Genomic DNA, 22,446 nt, shown 5'->3' on the forward strand with positions numbered 1-22,446 from the left:
CTCTCAGTCATCGTTTTGTAAGCTAAACATTCCTAAATCCTGCAACCTTTCCTCATAAGACAGGGTTTGCAGATCGGTCACCATTCTGGTCGCTCTTTTCTGAACTTGCTCCAGTTTGTTGATGTCTTTTTTAAAATGTGGTGCCCAAAACTGGACACAGTATTCCAGATGAGGTCTGACCAAAGAGGCGTAGAGGGCAATAATGACTTCACGTGATCTAGACTGTATGCTTCTGTTAATACATCCTAGAATTGCATTTGCCTTTCCCAAAATTTCCCAGAATAGACTTATCCTTCAAAACTAGAATAACGTTGTAAGCTCATTGAGCACTTTTTTGCTATTTTTTATTGCATAAATACATGACGTTTTAGCAGGAAATATACCGCAAACATTACACAAGTTTATGATTCACTTTTGAAAATTTTTTATATGTTTTTTATGCATTTTTTAGGCATTCAATTGAATGTATTAAATTGCAGCTAAAAGGCTGAAATAATTGACATGTTGGGGTATTAAAAAAAAACAAACAAAAAACACACAGCAGTTCAAATTATGCAAGAGATTAAAAAAATGCATCTGGTGAATGAGATTTTGGAAATCTCATTTTTTTTCTGCTACTTTAAAATGCATAAAAAACGCACAGAAAAATGCAGCAAAAATGTTACATGTGAACAAGTCTAAACTAGTTCTTTCAGTAAACTAGTAACCTTAAGGTCCATTAGTAAAATGTTGACTCCACCAATTCACAAACCATTAATCCGGGACATATAAAAGCAGAAACCAAAAAGATTTGAAAAACAAAAAATGAAAAACAACAAAACACATCAATAAATAAAATATTTCCGTACATAGTAGCAACTAAGTATAAACATAATATTCTATATTATAAAGAAATTATTATATTGCAATTACGCCAATATTATTCAATTCAAGCCTACAAATAATCTCATTTTACAAAATTAAAACGATATCATAAAAACATTATAACATAAAAACATATTATACAGTAACTGAAAAGCAAAAACAGCTATTAAATTACAACAAAAGTTGAAGCCATAAGTATGAGTCACAGGTTAGGGGAGTGAAATGAGAGCCGAGAAGCCTGTAATAAGCTGTCACAGTATGTGGGGAAAGTCTCGGCACACATATTGATTGAGCTTGCTTCCTCCTAAATGTCGGCTAGGTTGCAGGACGCAGATTACTGTGCAATCCTTCATCTAATGAGCATCTATAAAGATTAATTTTTGCAGGATCATTTTTGCTCACTTTCACAAATCATTCTGGGGTAAAACTAACATCATTATTCTTCGTACGTAAAGGCAGCGTATTCTCTAATAGTAATGGTCTACAAGGAGAAGGCCATGGTAACCAAAGAGGTCCTGCTGTACATAATGAGGGAAGCTCTCCCTGTGCTCCCAAAAATTGATGTTATATATTGTTTATGACATGCCATGACTTTTGATATAGCAGGAACAAGATCTTTATCAATGATTTAGATTAAGGAATTGGAGGGATAGCTAATAATAGACAGGAGAGAGGATTAAAAAAGATAAATAAACTAGAGCTGTGGGCAGCAACTAACAGAATGGTTTTTAATAAGGAAAAATGCAACGTACTACATCTGGGCAATAAAAATGAAAAAAGCATATACAGAATGGGAGGAATAGGGCTAAGCAACAGCACATGTGAAAAAGACTTGGGTATACTAATAGATCGCAGACTGAACATGAGTCAACAGTGTGATGCAGCAGCAAAAAAGGCAAATGCAAATCTAAGATGTATTAACAGAAGCATAGAGTCTAGATCACGCAAAGTCATTATTGCCCTCTACTCCTCTTTGGTCAGACCTCATCTGGAATACTGTGTCTAGTTTGGGGCACCATATTTTAATAAAGACATCAACAAACTGGAGCAAGTTCATAGAAGAGCGACCAGAATGGTGAGCGGTCTGCAAACCATGTCCTATGAGGAACGGTTGCAAGGTTTGGGAATGCTGAGCTTGCAAAAGAGAAGTCTGAGAGGAGACTTAATAGCTGTCTACAAATATCTCAAGGGCTATCACATTGTAGAAGGATCATCTTTATTCTCATTTGCACAAGAAAAGACTAGAAGCAATGGGATGAAACTGAATGGGAGGAGACACAGATTAGATATTAGAAAAAACTTTTTGACAGTTAGGGTATGTGCACACACTGCGGATTCGATTTGGCACTGTGGATCCACAGCAGATCTGCAAGCAATGTACAGTACCATGTTAGCCAATAGGATTTCAAAACCACAGTGCCCACGGTGCGGATTTTTCCGTGCGGATTTGCTGCGGTTTTAAATCCACAGCATGTCAATTCTTTCAGTGGATTCCGCAGCGGTTTGACACCTGTTCCATTGTCCAGGTGTCAAACCACAGAGGAAAACCGCTGGCAAATCTGCAGGAAAAGCGCAGGTCACTTTACCTGCGGTTTTACCTGCAAATCTGCCGGGAAAAATCGGCTGGTGAATCCACACTGTGTGCACTCACCCTTAGGGTGATCAATGAGTGGAACAGGCTGCCATGAGAGGTGGTGAGTTTTCCTTCAATAGAAGTCTTCAAACAGAGGCTGGACATCTGTCTGGGAAGATTTAGTGAATCAGGCTACCAGGTCCTATCCTCTGGTCCATGACCCTTCCAGTCAAACAAAAAAATTTTTTTGCCCCGCACCACCTTGGACCCGACAATAGCATTTTTCTCAAAATCGTCCAAGGACGTATCTGAACCCCCAGCAGGAGTCCCAGAAAACCAGGCCATATACATGGGTTTTAAAAGAGACACATGAAAAGTGTTGGGGATATTCAAGTGTGGTGGAAGACTGAAGCAATAAACTACAGGATTCTCCTGCTAAAAAACCTTGAAAGGACCGTAGTAGCGGGGAGCAAATTTAGTGGACATGTGGATGCTGACAGTAGTTCAGGAGAAAAGGATTCTGCCCAGTGGAATCTAAGACAGCATTGTTTAAAGAAAACTCTTCCCACGGCAGCAGGGACAACCAGTTGTCATGCCTGGTGGACACAAAATGCCGTAGATAAGTGACCATTGTCTGATTGGTCCACTCCACCAGCCCATTCGTCTCAGGATGAAATGCAGAAGACAAATTGAGCTCTATACTGAGCAGGCGACAAAGCTCCCTCCAGAAACAAGACACGAATGGGGGACCCGGGTCAATGACAATCTTGTCAGACATCTCATGAAGGCAGAATACGTACTTGGAAAACAGCACTGCCAGAGATCATGCGGATGGTATATGAGGAAGAGGAACCAGGTGTACCATTTGAAAAAATGATCGGTGACGACCCAAATGACCCTATTATTATGGGACTTAGGCAGGTCAACTATAAAGTCCATCCAGACCATCTCCCAGGGCCTATCTGCCACAGGCAAGGGATAGAGCAAGCCCACGGCTCTCTGCCTGTTAGGCCGATTCCTGGCACACGAGATACAGGCTTGCATATAATCCTTGACATCTCGTGCCATCCGAGGCCATCAATAAGACCTCTCTAGAAGTTCAGTAGCCCTTTTGAAACCATCCAATTTGGAGGTGTGTGCCAACAAGAGAACCTCCAATAGCAGATTAGGTGGTACAAAAGATTTGCCCAGAGGTACCTGCTCTAGAGACACTGGTGCCACCGTTCGAAGGCTCTCCGAAGGGACTATTAGACGTGGCTTGTCCCCATCCTCACACAAGACTACCGAATGAGACAGGCCATTGGCATGTAAATTCCTCTCCCCGGACAAAAAATGGATGGTAAAATTGAACCAGGACAAGAATAAGGACCACCTGGCCTGGCGAGAATTCAGCCGTTGGGTAGTCTGAAGATATAAGAGATTTTTATGGTCCGTAAAGACGTTAAAGGGATGCTGAGCTCCCTCCAGGAGATGTCTCCACTCTGAAAATGCCAATTTCATGGTGAGCAGCTCCCTGTCCCCAATGGAATAATTCCTCTCTGCTGGTGAAAAGGTCTTAGAGAAAAAGAAACATGGATGTTTCTGACCTTGAGCATCCTTTTGATCCTTTTGATACAGGACTGCCTCAGCACCAACAGAAGAGGCATCCACCTCCAAGATGAATGGCTTATCAACATCAGGCTGATGCAGAACTGGCGCCCTAACGAAATGGGACTTCAGGGAACTAAAAGGCCATGGAGACCTCCTCAGACTTCTGCCTAGGATTAGCTCCCTGTTTGGTGAGGGCTACCAACAGAGCTGCTAATGTGGAGAAGTGGGGAATGAATTGGCGGTAATAATTGATGAAACCCATAAAGAGCTGCGCCACTTTAAGGGAATGAGGTTCCTGCCAGTTCAACACACCTCCTGCTTGGCAGGGTCCATAGCTAAACCCTTGAGACTCCTGCTCAAGCACACACTTCTCCAGTTTGGCAAAAGGAGAATTGGCGTGTAAGATCTGAAAGACTCTATACACATATTTACAATGAGTGTCAACATCTGGGGAATAGATAAGTATGTCATCCAGATATACTACCACAGATGTGGATAACAATTCCCGAAATATGTCATTTAAGAAGTCTTGAAAGACTGCGGGACCAAACGGCATGACCAAGTACTCATGATGACTGTCCCGGGTATTAAAGGCGGTCTTCCATTTGTCCCCTTCATGTATACGAATAAGTTTATAGGCTCCACGCAAGTCAAACTTCGTAAATATCCTCGCACCCCGCAGTATATCGAAGAGCTCGAAGATTAATGGCAGAGGATATTGGTTCTTAATAGTGATTGCGTTCAAACCCTTATAGTCAATGCAAGGACATAACTCACCATTCTTCTTTAGAGCAAAGAAGAAACCAGCCCCAGCAGGAGACACTGACTTCCTGATAAACCCCCTCGCCAAATTCTCCCTGATGTATTCAGACATAGCTTCAGTCTCTGGTAGAGACAGAAGGTAGACACGCCCTCGAGGAGGCTCTACCCCAGGAATGAGGTCTATAGAGCAATCATAGGCGAAATGAGGAGGAAGAGTCTCTGTGGCCTTTTTAGAGAATATCAGTGTACTACCAATAATGCCTAGGTAGGGGGTTAGGTCAGTTGCAACTTCAGATGACCCAATCTGAACTTGGGCCCTAAGACATTGTACCTCACATGAACTATTCCATCCAAGTATGCCCCCTGCTGCCCAATGGATATGAGGTGAATGGCGGCGCAACCAAGGTATGCCCATAAGTAGCTCATCCATGCCCTCAGAGATTACTAGAAATGAGATTATCTCCTGATGTTTTGGAGACATCATGAGGGTAAGAGGTATAGTCTAATTAGTAATTTGAGTATGGATGGACCCATAAACTATGCGGATTGTGACTAGCTTTGGGAACATCACTAAGGGGATTGCATGCCGTTGGGGGAAGGTGAAAGACAAAAAATTGTCCTCAGCCCCAGAATCCACGCAGGCCTCTGTAGTAAGAGTAGTCGAGCCATACGACAGGGAAACCATAAAGATTAACTTGGAGGACAAGTCTACCATATCTAGTGAGTCTCCTCCGATAGCCACTTAATGCGGTTGCTTTCCCTGATGTCTGGTACACTTATTGGCATAATGGCCAGTCTGCCTATAGACAAAGCAGGTCGGTTGTGGCCATACGGGACAGGAGTTAGATTCCGCCCGAGAAACTTCCATGGGCTTCACATTATCGCTCGACAGAGCCGGAAATTTTAAAGGATTAGCAAAGCTGGAGGCTAGCCGAATCCTTTGTCTACAGTGGGCTCGCTCTAATCTTCGCTCTGCGTGTCAAAAATTGATGTGAGTGGACACAGATATTAAATCCTCCAGTGTAGTAGGAATCTCCCTAGTGACCAAAGCATCCTTTACATGGTTAGCAAGACCTCTTCAAAATACAGGGATCAGGACCTAATATGACCACTCCAACTCGGAAGCTAAAGTCCGAAACTGGATGGTTAACTGATTGACCATGGAAGAGCCCTGGGTTAACGCCAACAGTTGGAGTGCAGCAGAGTAACCCGACGTCCCAAAAAAGACCTGCCTCAAAGCACCCAGAAAACGAAAGCCATTCTGGACCACCTAGTCATTCCGCTCCCATAACGGCATAGCCCACTCCAAAGCCCTGAGAGCCTTTTATATGCTAGGCTCCACCCCAAACACTCATGCTCAGCCGGTCGAGGCATCGCCCGTAGGCCAATCTGGAGATGCCACATCACCAAAGCAGCTAACGTTCAACCACCAATAAGAAAACGCCACATCATGGACATGCTCAGTAAGGAGATCTCTGGACTTAGACTCCAGAGTGCAAGGCTGCACCTGTATATCACTGGTTACCATAGACTTGGCTGGAGAGCCAGCAGTATCCAAACATATACCATGAGCCTGAGCAAGATGCTGGGACTGATGTCTGTTCTGAGCAACCATCACAGCGGCCAGACCTGAATGAGAGACCACAGTACCAGATAACGCTTGGAATCTATCCTGCGCAGCAGGAGAATCCTGACATCTTCAGGTGTTGTGCACTTTGCACTACCCCACTGGGTGAGCATCAACACTGCACATAAAATGGATTACACTGCATGTAAGGCCTCCTTCACATGTCTGTGTTTCCAGTATGTGTGGTATCCACCTTCTGCACAGACATCCTGCCTACTAATTATAACCTATGGGGCTGCTATGCACATGTCCATTTTTTTACACAGACTTTGTGTCTGTGTATACCACAAGGTGCATTTTTTCTGGCAGCATGGATGACAAGGGCCAATACAAGTATATGAGTCCATGAAAAACATGCAAAGCACATGGATGGCATCCATGAGCCATCTGTGTAACACTACAAAGCATAGCAGAAGTGTTGTAATTTATTTATTTATCCATACCGGAAAAACATTGATGACACACTGATGGTAAAAATGGACAAGGAAGAAAAACACTGATGACACCAGTACCGGTTTTCACATCCATGTTTTCCACGTTTTATGTGAAGGACGCCTTAAGAAGTGTTGCCCTATGAAGCCCTTTCTTCCTTTTTTTTGAACATATTGTAATGAAGCGGTTTTCAAGACAGTGCGGTAAAGAGGCAGTGACCCAGATTAGTCCAACTTAAAGGGAATCTGTCACCCTTTTTTTGACTATCAGCTGCCGGCATTGACATCAGGGGCTTATCTACAGCATTCTGTAATGCTGTAGATAAGCCCCTGATGTAACCTGAAAGATAAGAAAAACATGTTAGATTATACTCACCGGAGGGGGCGGTCCGGTCTGATGGGTGTCGCGGTCCGGTCCGACGCTTCCCATCTTTATACGATGCTGTCCTCTTCTTCCCTTCCTGTAGTGGCTCCGGCGCAGGCGCACTGCTCTGCCCTCAACAGGGCAGAGCAGAGTCCTGCAGTGCGCAGGCGCCGGGAGAGGTCTGGCACCTGTGCACTGCAGTATTCTGCTCTGCCCTCAACAGGGCAGAGCAGTGCGCCTGCGCCGGAGACACTACATGAAGTGAAGAAGACGACAGCATCGTATAAAGATAGGAAGCGTCGGACCGGACCGCGACACCCATCAGACCGGACCGCCCCCTCCGGTAAGTATAATCTAACGTGTTTTTCTTATCTTTCAGGTTACATTGGGGGCTTATCTACAGCATTACAGAATGCTGTAGATAAGCCCCTGATGTCAGTGCCGGCAGCTGATAGTCAAATAAAAGGGTGACAGATTCCATTTAAATGTCTTTATTTTGGAAACTTACAAAATTAACTCAAACTTTATCATCCGGTTCTCAGCCAGATCGTCCATAACAGCCCATATGAAATTCATTGCAGTGTGCGATACGCTGCCATATCATTCTTGGGTGCGTCAATGACTTTGCCTTCTCTGGCCTGTGTTAAGACTCACACAGGCCTGTATTACATATAGGCTGGGATCACACATGCGAGAAACTCGGACGAGTCTCGCATGTTAATACCCCCCACTGCCGCCGGCACTCGGATCGGAGCGTGCGGTCGCATAGCAATGCAGTACCGTGTATTAACATGCAAGACTCGTTCAAGTTTCTTACATGTTTTATCCCGGCCATAGTCTCCTACTCTGATGCTTGCACAATAAACACTGACACACTCAAAACTTAACTGAAAGTTTTAGGCTGTGTGCCTAAGTTGGTTTTTTAAGCGTTTCCGCCGTTGCGGAAACGCTTAAAAAACGCTAGTTAAAATGCATCCCATGCAATCCTATGGGATTTCGCAGTTGCTGTGCCAATGCTGTGGATTTTTTCGCTGCGGAGTCGCATAACGGAAAAATCTGCAGCATGTCCATTAATTTTGCAGAATCGCAAGTGATTCCGCCACCATAGGATTGCATTGAAATGCTCACTTTATGCATGTGGCTTTGCCCACCATGCGTAAAATAAGCGCTTCATGTGCGGATGGTACCCAGGATCTGGAGGAGAGGAGACTCTCCTCCATGCCCTGGGTACCATATTCCTGTAAAAAATAGAATTAAAATAAAAAATAGGGATATGCTTACCCTCTGTCGGCCCCCGGAGTCTTCAGCGGCGCTGCTGGCAAGTTGCGTTCCCAGGCGTGCTTTGCGAGAATGACCTCTGATGATGTAACGATCACGCAACCGTGATGTCACAAAGGTCATTTTCGCAAAGCATGCCTGGGAATGGAACTTGCCAGCAGCAAGGACCGGGATCACCGCTGAGGAGATCAGGGGCTGCCAGGAGGTGAGAATATGCCTATTTTTCATTTTTTTTAATTATTTTTAACATTCTATCTTTTACTATTGATACACATAGAATTTCTAATTAATGGCAAAAAAAACAATAACCCAACTCTAGGTCACAACAGAACACACAAAAAAACCTAATTCATGCTAAATTTAAGCAGAAAAGAAAAGATGAGGTCAATAGTTATTTTTGTAATCAATCATTTTATTAAATAAACAAAAATGTATGTAAATCAACAAGAGGGAAAAGTTCAGCCACAAAATAATACCAAAAAAGCTCCTGAACATATATTAGAGTAATTTCTACTTAATGGGCTTTAAACAATATAACCCACAATCAAAATAAATCAGTAATAAATTAATCATAAAAAGAGTGCCAATGCAATAAAGTTAAAGTGCCAATTTCATAATAAATACAATGCTGATAAGAGAATAAATAATAATAAAGTGACAGTGCACACAGTAATATCCCTATAGCAATGTAAAAAATATTTTTTTAAACAAAGTGTCCTTAGTGAATACTGCTTGCCTTTGTGCATACTGATTAGGCCAGCATTTCTTTATCCAAAAATAAAGTGACAATGCATAAGAGTACCATTAAATTTAGGTAACTTAAAAGCACATATTAACATCAATAGTACTAATCGGACAATTGCTGAATAAAGTGCATAAGAGAAATGTAACTGGCTTAAATGTGGATGAAGCTCTAACCCCCGCCTGCCGCCTCAACGTGCGTTTCGCCACGGCGGGGAGTTGCGGAGATGCTGCGGACAATTCTGCAGCATTTCTGCAACGTGGGTACATAGCCTAAATGGGATTTGTGCACATGGACCAATCCCAAGACCCAGAGTGAAGGGTGAGATCCATCCCATTACCATCCTGCAGGTCTCTCTAAAAATAAAAGTCCATGTCTTCTGACTTAGTCAAATAGCTTAACCAAGTCCACACTTTCTTTTCTTTTCCATTGAAACCACAACCTCATTGCAGTAATAACTTTCTTTCAAATTATTCCCCTGATGTTTGATACTATAGAAGAAATTATAGTTGCTTCTCTGTATTTTTTCAGCTTACAATTCAAGCCGGTATCATTGGTGCTGCACTTACCAGTATCTTGATTTCATCATTTTACAGTCATTAATGTTTTCATTTTGATTGATTGGATGTTTTTCTTATGTAGAATATAGGGGATCAGGATTATCTAACATATGCTAATGATAAAGAAGAGGAAATGTGCGTCTGCAGCTTTTATAAAATGCCGTACGTGTGCCACAGCTGGGAACTGTTATACATGTGCTTCATCCAGCTCACTGTGCAGCGATGGATTATCACAGCGGGCATCAATTTACATAAACTAGAAGCTGCTTACCAATCAATCGCTATTTGCTGGACTGTCATTCATGATATATTGCTATGTATCCTCTATACCTCACAGTGATAGATCTTAATGGTATTGGATCAGTGGCTGGAATAGATTGAATTTTTGAAAGTGTTTAATAAATGCCTACGGTTGATGGAGGTAAGAAATCACCAAGTTAATTCATATTTACAGAATATGTATACATCTTAATATACCGGCTGCAAAAGTGTCTCCAATTTAATGAATGGGGATTTTTTCTTACAGAGAGGGCTCATGCAGATGACAGGTAGTTTCGGTCCGAGTGCAATCTGTGAAAACATTGGATCGTATTCGGACTAATGTTATTCAATGAGGCTGTGCACATGTCCGATGAAAAAAATTGCAGCCATTCAAGTCAATGGATCCATGAAAAAAAAAACAGACGGCACTCAGATGGCATCTGAGTGAAGTCTGATTTTCATGGACTGAAAGAAGAGAAGATGGAGAATTTTTTTTTTTTTTTATTCTCTCGATCCAAGAAAACCAATCACACTGTGATAATATGCTGATCAAACTCTGATTTGAGTTTGATTAGCATAATTGGACAATTTTTCTCAGAAGGAGAACGTGCAGTCGTGTGACTCTAGCTAGGTTGTAACATGCCCCATCATAGAAACATTTAGGGAAAAACTGCCGTTTCATAAGAAGGCTTTGAATAAAAGCCGGTTGGACTAAAGTGGGCCAAATATCATAAGACTGGGCTATTCTCATTAAATAAAATAAGTTGGGGTAGAATTCAGCTACGGTGTATGACAGTTTTTCTTAGCATAAATTTTGGATACATGTGTCGCACAATGGCTGACTTTGACATTAAGTCCAAACTCGGCCAATTCTATGAAAAGTGTCAAAAGTAGAAGATTTATTTTTACTTTTTTTGCACTACCTCCTTGCAAAAATGTGTCCTTCAAACCACATAGCTGACATAGAGGTAATTATAATTTTCTCACATTGCCTTTAAGGTATACACAACTATGTGTGGTAATGGACAAATATGGAGAGTGAGGCTGCACATCTGGTGAAATTAATCTTTAATTAACCAATATAACATTTTAGCTCCAGTGAGCTTTTCTCAAGCTTTTCTTTTGCATGGCAATAGTTTAGTGATTTTAGTTATCATATGGCATTTTACAAAATAGTTTACTGGGGTTATCCAGAATCTTAAAAAAATTCTATCAGCAGGTAAGTGCCATAAAAAAACAGTCTTAACCCAATAAATATCCAGCTGCTCTTGTGCTAATGGTCTTAATTACTTTGATGCAGTGATCATGTACCATACATCCGCTTGACCACTGCACCCAATCACTGGCTTCAGTGGTCTTACAAATTTCATCACTGAGGCCACTGATTGGCTGCAATGGTCACATGAATCTACAGCACATGATCACAGCAAAAAAGAAAACAAAGATCGGAGTGCTGAAGATGAAATGGATTTAATAGTTAAGTATTGCTTTTTTTATTTTGTGGTATTCCCAGCTAATAATTATTTTTTTTAGTGCTAAGAAAATCTCACATTTCTTAATATACAGTACATTCAGCCCAATATTAATTTATTATACAAAACTTTAAATTAGTTCAAATTTGTTAATACCACTAAAATGTACTTACTGAAGGGTACAAATATCCATCACTGTTCATGGCTAGGTATAGCTTTGTTTGAACACCTTGAATAGCCACCACTCGTAAGCCAACTGGTATGAGGTTAAACATAGCTGAAAAAAATACAAATAATCAAAATCAGCAAACACAGTATTATACATAAAATATTAAAGTATCTACAAGCATTACATTGACTCTTCATGGAGCCTGTGAAAAAGCATCAAGTAACTATGGGTGGATCAGCAGTGATGTTGTATGGATTGCCACTCGAGGCAAGGTAAGAATTTTGTGCCCCTTATCTTGTGGAACATTAGCTCTCCATGAATCCCTTTCACTTGAGATGAGGAGATCGATCCATGAAAGATCGATTTCAAATTGACTATCTTGAAATTCACAAGTCCCTGTGAATTCAAACACTGCAATTCAGATCGCCAACTCAAAAATGTTGAAGACTCATTAAATGGTGTAACGACATCAGGCATGGCAGCATGGAGTTCTCCATAATTCCCTCCAGTTATCGCATCACATGCCAATTAGCGTTGACTATAACAGCCAGTTTAAAAATGAGGGCCATCCAAGTAGCTTCATTTTAGGCTTTTCCAAGATAGGAATAGGAGATAAGCACACACAACTCATTCCATTTAGGGATACAAAATTGCCCAATTTTATTGTTTTGCACTATTTTAGTGCTGAATTGCATTGAAAATGGAAGTGGTAGTCTAATTTTGTGAATAGTAATACAAAAATTCAAGTGATATAGGGAGGTGCTGTAGTTGTATAGTTAATGTGATTGTGAATTCACTGATCTGTAAAATACTGCAGTATCAGCACATTAAAAACAGCCTTTTTTATTTTCTGCACTCTGCAAACAGGGTGGGCAGTATTAAACCTCTCAGTAATAATTTTGCCAGTGAAACAAAATCCTGAAACCGAGGCTTGTGTGTCACAGAAAGTGTGCTTCCTTCACTGTTAGACAGGCAAGCCTTTCATTTTTTTTAAACCAGAAAAATAATCTCCATAATTTAGAACCTCAAAAAATATGTTTTAAAAAATACTTTTCTTTTTTCATATTTCCTTGTTGTAGTAGTTCAATATTAGACCCAAACATGCAAAACAAATACATCTGTTGTTTACCACTGGTTATCATCCATTTTTCCCCAGCAATATAAGTTATGGTCAATTTGAGATTAATAAGGTGTGCTTTGCATTAAAGAGCTCAAAACAGATCAATAATGTCCTAAGAGAACGACTGTCTATTGGAAACTTTTTAGTATTGCAGTCGATTTTTGGAGTAAAATTCAGCAAAGCTGGCAAATTTGACTTTCAAACGATCCGCCCAACTCTACCTTCTCCTTTTATTGAACCCATTATTCCCCAAGCACATTGTATATTTTAAGAAAATACTGATGTAATTTTAGCTTGCCCTTTAGTCTTCTAGTTTTCTTTTTTGCTGAGATCTGACATACAATTTTAAAATGTTTTAATGTCATCATTAGAACTGCAATTCTACATAACCGCAAAGAACCTGGCAGGGGGAGAAGCAATGCAGCTGTGTCAATACATGAAGAAGAGGAATAACTAGGCTGCCAGGAACATTGCAGAAATATAGAATTGTAGTTCTAATGATGACTAGAGTTGGGCGGACCCCTGAATGTTTGAGTTTAGTAGATTTGGCTGAACAGTTACAAAAAGTTTGGGTTCGAGTACCAGAACAGTACGCGGTCCCAAACCTGGTCCCCATTCACTTGAATGGGAGACCTGAACATCCAGTGTTTGCCACACTGTCACGTGCATGACAGCACGGCATTATACTCTTCTGACCAGCAGTAAAATCATTACCACCGGTATGACAGCCACGGTTCCCACACCGTCAAATGACAGTGTGAGCCTTCAGCTATGATCTGAGGTAAAAATTTTACATCCGGTCACTGGCATTGGCTGATTGGACAACTGCTCACATTAGCCTATGCCTGCTGCCACTAAAAACATCGAGAGCAGGCAGCAGTTAACAGTAGTATTCATCAGCTGGCGCATGTGCTGTAAATAAATAATTAAAAACAAAAACCGGCGTGGGTCCCCCTGTATTTTAGATAACAAGTCAGGCAAAACTCACAACTGAGGGCTGCAACTCTCAACTGTCAGTTCAGCAAGGCTGGTTATCAAGAATAGAGGGGTCCACAAACCCATTTAATTATTTAAATAAATAATTTAAAAAAAACACGTTGGGTCCTCCATTTTTCACAACCAGCCAAGCTGAAGCAGACAGCTGGGTGCTGGTAATCTCAGGCTGGCAAAAGGCCATGGATATTGGCCCCCCAGCCTAAAAATAGCAGACTGCAGCCTCCCTTTGTATTGTCAGGTGACATCAAGCCCACGGATTAGTAATGGAGAGGTGCGTACAAGATGCCAATTCATTGCAAATCCTATAGTTGTTTTGTAAATAAACACAGTCAGAATAAAGTGTTTCTTTTAAATAAAGCAAAACACACTTTTACTTTTTTTATTTAAAAATAACATTTATACTCACCTAACACCCATTCAATTGAATCCCTCATATCGTCTAATAGCACAAAAATAAAAAAGCATCAATATCCCTCACCTAAATAAATATATGTAGCCAACGGCGCTAAGCGTGAACCATTATAGTACAAAGCTGCAAGTAAAAGGACAAAGACCACTCAATTTGTCCAAAATAATATAAAATAAAAATATGTGTAATTAACTTGCGCTGAATTAATGTACCCAAGTTCAATAAAAGAATACAATGATGTCAACAAATCCAATAATAAACAAAAAAAGGGGGGTTGGATTACCTTGAATAGTGCTTGGATAACATAAAAAGAAGTAGTCCTGGAGAGGGATCCATAGGAGTGAGGTAAATGAAGGGTCCTTTCCAAAGATGGTCAATAGCCTGACGGTGGCTGTTATCTCAGATGAAAAAAAGTCCAAATCTCCATGTGTACCGCTGTCCCGGCCGGTGACTAGCGTGCAACTAGAGATAGGTGGCGGCAGACTGTATGAATTACACACGCTGCATTCAGGAGCAGGCCTGCAAGGTCCAGAAATGCTGCAGGACCTTGCGTGATGTCACAATCACGTGATGTGTCACGTGACAGGCAGAGAAGCGCTAAGGAGCACTGTGGGGGCCAGAAACAGCTTAATTTCCTACGCGTTTCGGAATTCTCAGATTCCTTCTTCAGGGATGGCCCCAGGGAGTAGGAATAGCCCTTATATAGCCTACACCTGCAGAGCCGCACTCCACATAGAGAACAATGGAGCCTCCAGCACCGACCTCCACCCGCAGAGCCGCACTCCAGATAGAGAATAATGGAGCCTCCAGCACCGACTTCCACCCGCAGAGCCGCACTCTACATAGAGAATAATGGAGTCTCCGGCACCGACCTCCACCCGCAGAGCTGCACTCTACATATATGGTCGGTGCTGGAGGTTTCTGGCCCCCACAGCACTCCTTAGTGCTTCTCTGCCTGTCACGTGATACATTATGTGACTGTGACGTCACGCAAGGTCCTGCAGCGTTTCTGGACCTTGCAGGCCTGCTCCTGAACGCAGCGTCTGTAATTCATACAGTCTGCCGCCACCTATCTCTAGTTGCACGCTAGTCACCGGCCGGGACAGCGGTACACATGGAGATTGGACTTTTTTTCATTTGAGATAACAGCCACGTCAGGCTATCGACCCTCTTTGGAAAGGACCCTTCATTTACCTCGCTCCTAAGGATCCCTCTCCAGGACTACTTCTTTTTATGTTATCCAAGCACTATTCAAGGTAATCCAACCCCCTTTTTTTATTTATTATTGGATTTGTTGACATCATTGTATTCTTTTATTGAACCTGGGTACAATAATTCAGCGCAAGTTAATTACACATATTTTTATTTAATATCCCTCACCTGTCCAACTTTCTGTCCCATGCTGTAATCCACGTCTGGGATAAACAGTTTTCAACCTGGACGGTGCCAAAATGCGACCGTCTAGGCTGAGAATCACTGGAGAATGAGCTGCTGCGAGAGCAGCATCAGTGACTAGCGGTGATGTCATTGATGTTACTGTTGGTCACTGAGGCTGCTTTCCCAGCTGTGCAAATGATCTGCAGTGACCTCAGTGAGATCCCCACTTGCACAGTGAGAAAGTCTCAAGGTGCAGCACTGAGCTCAGAGAGTTCACTGCAGTTCTCTGTGAGAAATGGGTGAACTCTCTGAGGTCAGCGCTATACAATGAGATTTTTTCACAGTGCTAGCGGTGAACTCACCAAGATCACTGCAGTTCATTTGCCCGGCTGAGAACGCAGCCTCAATGCCCAGCAGTAACTTCAATTATATCACCGCTAGTCACTGATGCAGCACTCGCAGCAGATCATTCATCAGTTGTTTTCTGTCAGGACGGTCGCATCTTGGCACCATCCAGGTTGAAAACTGCTTATCCCCCAGACATGGATTACAGCATGGGACAGAAAGATGGACAGGTGAGGGATATTGTTTTTTTTATTTTGGTTTTATTACAGGAGACAAAGGATTCAATGGAATGGGCGTTAGACGTGAACCACTGTGTTTGTTACTTTTAAATAAAAAAGTAAACATGTGTTTTGCTTTATATCACATAAAAGACTTTATTCTGGATGTGTGTTTATTTACAACACAAATATAGGATTAGTAATGGATTGGTGTCTTATAGACGCCTCTCCATTTCTAATCCATGGGCTTGATGTCACCTGACAATACAAAGGTGACATCAACCCCTTAGATATGAACCCCCACTTGCCACTGCTTCCAGGTCAAGTGGAAAGAGCCAGGCAAAGCACCAGAATTGGCATATCTAATAGATGCACCTTTTCAGGGTGACTGTGGGCTGCTATGTTTAGGCTAGGAGGGCCAATATCCATGGCCCCTTACCAGACTGAGAGTACCAGCCCCCAGCAGTTTGCTTTAGCTTGGCTGGTTGTGAAAAATGGGGGGAACCCACACAGTTTTTTTTAAAGTTATCCTTTTAAATAATTATAAAAATGGCGTGGGGACCCTTCTATTCTTGTTAACTAGCCTTGCTAACGCTGACAGCTGAGTGTTGCAGCCCCCATCTGTAAGTTTAGCATGGCTGGTTATCAAAAATATGGGGGAAACCAAGCTCTTTTTAAAAAAAAAAAATTAATTATTTACAGTGCAGGCGCCGGCTGATGAATACTCTCATTAACCGCTGCCTGCTCTCTCTGTAATTACTGTAAACAAGCATAGGCTATAGGCTGATGGGAGCAGTAGTCCCATCAGCCTATGCCAGTGACCAGAGGTAAACGTTTTACCTCTGATCACAGCTGCTGGCTCATGCTGTCATTTGACAGCATGAGAACTGCGGCTGTCCGACCGGCGGTAATGATTTTACCATTGATCAGAGGTGGTGTTTGCCGCGCTGTCATGCACATGACAGAGTGACAAACACCCAGTGTTTGGGGGCTGAACCTGAATATTAACAAGGACTTCCTGATGAAGTTCGTGTTCGGTGTCCGAGCACGAACAGTAGATGTTTGGTACGAATGCCGAACTTTACTGTTCGGGTTCACCCATCTCTAATGGTGACTCATGCAGGGAAAAGAAACATTCTGTTTCTATATAGAGCTTGGAAGGATTCAGCTAGTCAGTTTTTAATCACATGATGTCATAGACTTAAATGGAAAACAGAAGAATTAACTGGGTAGAAAGACAAAATGAGCAATTGTAAGCACACAGTGCTATATAATATTATGATTGCAATATATTAAGAGGATAAAAACTTTGATGGGGTGCCTCTTTAATTATTAGGCATTATCTACCTTAGGAATTCTGTTTTTCTGTTTCACTATAAGATGGAATTCATAGAAGTGGAATGATCCATATCTTGAGACACACAAAAAGATGCCCAAATAAACCCCAATGACTTTGATGGTTTTCTGTGGGATTTCCATCATTGTGTCCATCATTTTACCAGAAAAATAATAACAAAGCATGCTGCAGTATTTTTTCTGGCAAAAATATCAAAGTCTGTGATGGAGCATCCTGACAGCGGCTCAGACATATATGTGGCAATAGATTTAATTGCTAAATTTTCAAATTTTCTAAATTAGTCAGAAAACAAATAAACCATAGAAGAGAGGGCACATGAAAATAAAATACAAAATATTCTGCTATGCCGATGTTTTGCTAACTGGCTATACTTCTTTTTCTGCTTTTTAATTTGTTAAATTCTAGATTACGATAGAGATCAGTGGCGAAACCAGTGTAAGACTAATAAGAATTTACCGTATATACTTGTGTATAAGTCGACCCGCGTATAAGCCTAAGGTGGAAAATGCAGCTACTGGTAAATTTCAAAAATAATAATAGATACAAATAGAAGTAAATTAATTGAGACATCAGTAGGTTAAATGTTTTTGAATATCCATATTGAATCAGGAGCCCCATATAATGCTCCATACAGTCCATGGTGGCCCCATAAGATGCTCCATACAAACTACGCCACATACAGTATAATGCTCCATACAGTTCATGATGGCCCCATAAGATGCTCCATACAAAATATGCCACATATAATGCTGCACAAAGGTTAATAATGCCCCATATGCTGCCCCATAAAGGTTATGGCCCCATAAGATATTCCATAGATTATGCTCCATAGATTATGCCCCCATAAAATGCTCCATAGAGTATGCCCCATATGCTGCTCCATAGATTATGCCCTCATATGCTGCTCCATAATTATGCCCCCATATGCTGCTCCATAGATTATGCCCCATATGCTGCTCCATAGATTATTGCTCCGTAAGATGCTCCACAGATTACGCCCCCATAAGATGCTCCAAAGATTATGCCCCCATAAGATGCTTCATAGATTATGCCCCCATAAGATGCTCCATAGATTATGCCCGCATAAAATGCTCCATAGATTATGCCCCCATAAGATGCTCCATAGATTATGCCCCATATGCTGCTCCATAATTATGCCCCCATATGCTGCTCCATAGATTATGCCCCCATATGCTACTCCATAGATTATGCCCCCATAAGATGCTCCATAGATTATGCCCCCATAAAATGCTCCAAAGATTATGCCCCCATAAGATGCTCCATAGATTATGCCCCCATTTGCTGCTCCATATTTATGCCCCCATATGCTGCTCCATAATTATGCCCCCAGATATTGCTGCTGCAAATAAAAAATTACATACTCACCTCTCGCCGCTGAGGGCCCGGTGCCAGTGTCCTGAGCAGGCGGTGACAGGTTCTGATGTTACCGCTGGCTCAGGACCCCGGCACTGGTGATATTTACCGATCCCCGCTCCATGGCTGCACGTCGCTCTGTCTCTTCCTGGTCCCTCTGTCAGTGACGTTCAGGCAGAGGGTGTGGCGCGCGCTAACTACATCACCGCGGCCTCTGACCTGAACATCACAGACAGAGAATGCGGAGGAGAGGACAGAGTAGCACGCAGCGATGGACCCGGGACAGGTGAATATAGCTTATACTTACTCCCTCCTGGTGCGGTCTCTGCAGACCCCCCGCTTCTCCCAGTCTCAGGCTCATTTCTTCAGTGGTCACATGGTACCACTTATTAAAGTCATAAATATGCGCATATTCATGACTTTAATGAGCGGTACCATGTGACCGCTGAAGGAAGGAGCCTGAGACCGGGAGAAGCAGGGGGCTGCAGAGACCATGCCAGGAGGGGGTAAGTATGACCGCACCTGGAGACTGAGCCAGGAGGGCCTCCCCCACCGACCCCCTGGTATATGACTCGCATATAAGCCGAGAGGGGGACTTTCAGCCCAAAAAAATGAGCTGAAAATCTCGGCTTATACACGAGTATATACGGTACTTGCAGTAGATAAAACTTGGCACTCAGAAAGGTTGCAGTGAATGAAATGCTTGTTTAGTTTATTTGGCAATTTTTTTGGTTTTAACGTTTCAGTCCTGCATTTGGACCTTCATCAGAACTAATTTCCACTGATTGTGAGGTAATCTGCCTGTAGAAACAATGGTAGCTGCGATGCATATCGCCTAAGAATAGCTCCATTCCTGACTGAAGTGGCAATCAATTCTGAGAAAGGTCCAAATGTAGGACGGAACATTAAAACCATAAAGATTGCCTAAATAAATGAGCTTTTCAGTCGCCGCAACATTTCTGAGTGCCAAATTGTATCTACTAAAGTATAAAAGCTCCCACATCACCCTCCAAATATTATAATAGCCCTCACATAACCCTCCTTATATTATAATGGCCCGTACATAGTTCTACAAATATTATAATAGCTCCCATATAGTATAATGGGCCCCATAGTAATCTATATTGTATACTGCACCCCATAGCCCTCAATATAGTATAATGCACTCCCCATAGTCCTCCATATAGTATAATGCACCCTCCATAGCCATCCATACAGTATAATTCACTCCCAATAGTCCTCCATATAGTATAAAGCATTCCCCATAGTCCTCCATATAGTATAATGCACTCCCCAAAGTCCTCTACACAGAATTATGGCCACCACAATGTACTCCCAACAATATTCATTCCCCCTCTGCTCCGGTCTTTGCAGTGAGTACTCAGAAGCACCACACATCTCAGTGCAGCGGGAACCATGTAGTGACATCATTGCACCCGCTACGCAGAGATGTCAGAAGTTGAAAAAGAGTGATGGAGCAGGAAACATCAGCTAACACTCCCACTTTCATCATTGCTTTCAACTGTATCGGCATCCATGATGTTGATATGGTTGAACTTGCAACAACTGGAGGTTGAGAGGGTTCAGTGCCGGTGCGGGAAATTGGCGGTACGCCACTGATACCAATCCTTTGTGCAAACCATAACTTTTTTACAAAACATGTATTAGTTTAAAATAATTTGATTACTATTATTCATCTTTACAAATCCTCAGCCGTTGCTGCCCCAATGGGTCTTTAATTTTCGCATGGTCTCTGTTTGCTTGACACTGATGCAGTGTCTATAAGTTATCACTTGCTGGTCATAGCAGTGAGGTCTCTGATATGGCCATCACAAGGCATCATTACTAGAGTCGGTTGAACAGAACCACAGTACAGCAGAGAGGCTTTAGATTAGCAGGGTGATTATTACTCCTTTTGCAAGCTATTTCTAAAAATGTTGGGGTTGTAAAACTCCTCAAGAAATTATTATTGGAGTAAAATATGGCAAAAAATTAGGGACAAATACCTTGATAAATATGGGCCAGATTCTGTATAGCACTGTGAAATATGATGATACTATGTAAGTCACAAAGAATAAATAAACTGTATATATATATTTATATAACATATTACATTGTTAGCATTCTCTCTACTTTTTTTATTTAATTTTTTTCCTATACTGAGTGTTAAGTGAATCTGAGTGAATCATAGTTCAGAGAACTTAAAAGATTTAAAAGTTTGCTGAATATTAAGCATTCAAACTTGAACTTTATCTGCTAATGATGTTCTATGCAGCGCAATTACTTGGGTTAAACTAATTTAACAGAGGTTAACGAAAAACGCTAAAGTCATTGCTGAGAAATTGCAAAGCTGATGAATGGCTGGACGAAACTGATTATTCTGAGATAGGTCTGGAAGCAACTTAAAGGTGCCACTGTCCCCGTCTTAATTAAAAGATTTGAGAAGAGCAGTAGGTGACAAATCTTGGATGTACACAAAGCTGTTCATATGATAGACAGTATGTTTTTTAGTCCATGGAACATTGACATTAAAGCTGGCCGTACACATGCAATCTCTCCTGATGAACTCATATACATGAACGCTCGACTTGGTTGACCATTTATGTGTATTTACTACTTAGAGTGGAGGAAGTGTCTCCAGACAGCTCTGGCGGCAGCATATCTGCCAGAGAACTGAATGGTCTTGCCATTGGTGTGCATATATTCACACCGCTTGAACTCTAGAGTCAGAAGGTCGCAATATGGATTACATAGTCTGATGATCCTGCCAATATCAAAGTGCTCTTACACACTGCACTTATACCAGCTTATGCTCCGGCTCATTTCTTTGGTTTTGCTGTGGTTTCTTGTACTTTGTACAAACAGAGGCTTGGTCACTCTTTTTGAGCTAACCATTTAATCTGTATAGCTTTCCTTGGGCAGGTATCTGAACAGTTGGGCAGAGGTTTTGCTCTGCCCTTACATACATTGAGGTCGGCTGATACAAAGTGAGGTTTTAATACTAAGAAATAAGACAGTCCAGAATGGGTACACTTTGTCATGGTCGTTGGTCTTCGTACCACTCTCAAAATAGTAAGTGAACACAGCTGTAAAGATATGGCGATCTTGTAAGCATATAGTGGGGAAGAAGTTGATCACAATGACTCGATGTAAACACTGTTTTTGGCAAGTCTAGACTAACACTTATTTTCAGCATTATTTTGGAGGTATACATTGGGAATAATTCCTATACGGGAATGTTTTTAATAAGAATAAATACAAATGTAATATTTTATTATTAAAAGTGGTAGTTTTCTGGTTAAAACTTAACTATACACACCAAAATATGCCACTTTTCTGTACGCGCATAATGTGTAGAAGCAATTTCCTACAACAGAACAACATATTATTGTCACCCCCATGACAGAATGTCACTGCAGAAATTGGGGCTGTTGCATTAAAACATAATACAATATTTTAATAAATACATGCACTAATAGATGGAGATTTTAACTTGACTGCCCCCCACTCCTTGCTAGTGTTTCCTCTAATAAATTAAGTAGTTAACACAGCTTTCT

General features: G+C 41.6%; 1 protein-coding gene across 3 annotated transcripts in view; it reads right to left on the reverse strand.

The window, feature by feature from the left end:
• The window catches only part of FGF13 (fibroblast growth factor 13), a 509,769-nt gene that overhangs the window by 79,180 nt on the left and 408,143 nt on the right, over window positions 1-22,446 (reverse strand). For all 3 annotated transcript variants that reach the window (XM_073543570.1, XM_073543568.1, XM_073543569.1), the window contains one exon: window positions 11,698-11,801. In XM_073543570.1, the coding sequence (XP_073399671.1) occupies window positions 11,698-11,801 (104 nt within the window). The remainder of the gene's footprint in view (window positions 1-11,697; window positions 11,802-22,446) is intronic.

The sequence above is a fragment of the Dendrobates tinctorius genome, unplaced genomic scaffold (assembly GCF_039654945.1).
Source record: "Dendrobates tinctorius isolate UK_male_01 unplaced genomic scaffold, ASM3965494v1 ptg000133l, whole genome shotgun sequence".
In the NCBI taxonomy this organism is placed as follows: domain Eukaryota; kingdom Metazoa; phylum Chordata; class Amphibia; order Anura; family Dendrobatidae; genus Dendrobates; species Dendrobates tinctorius.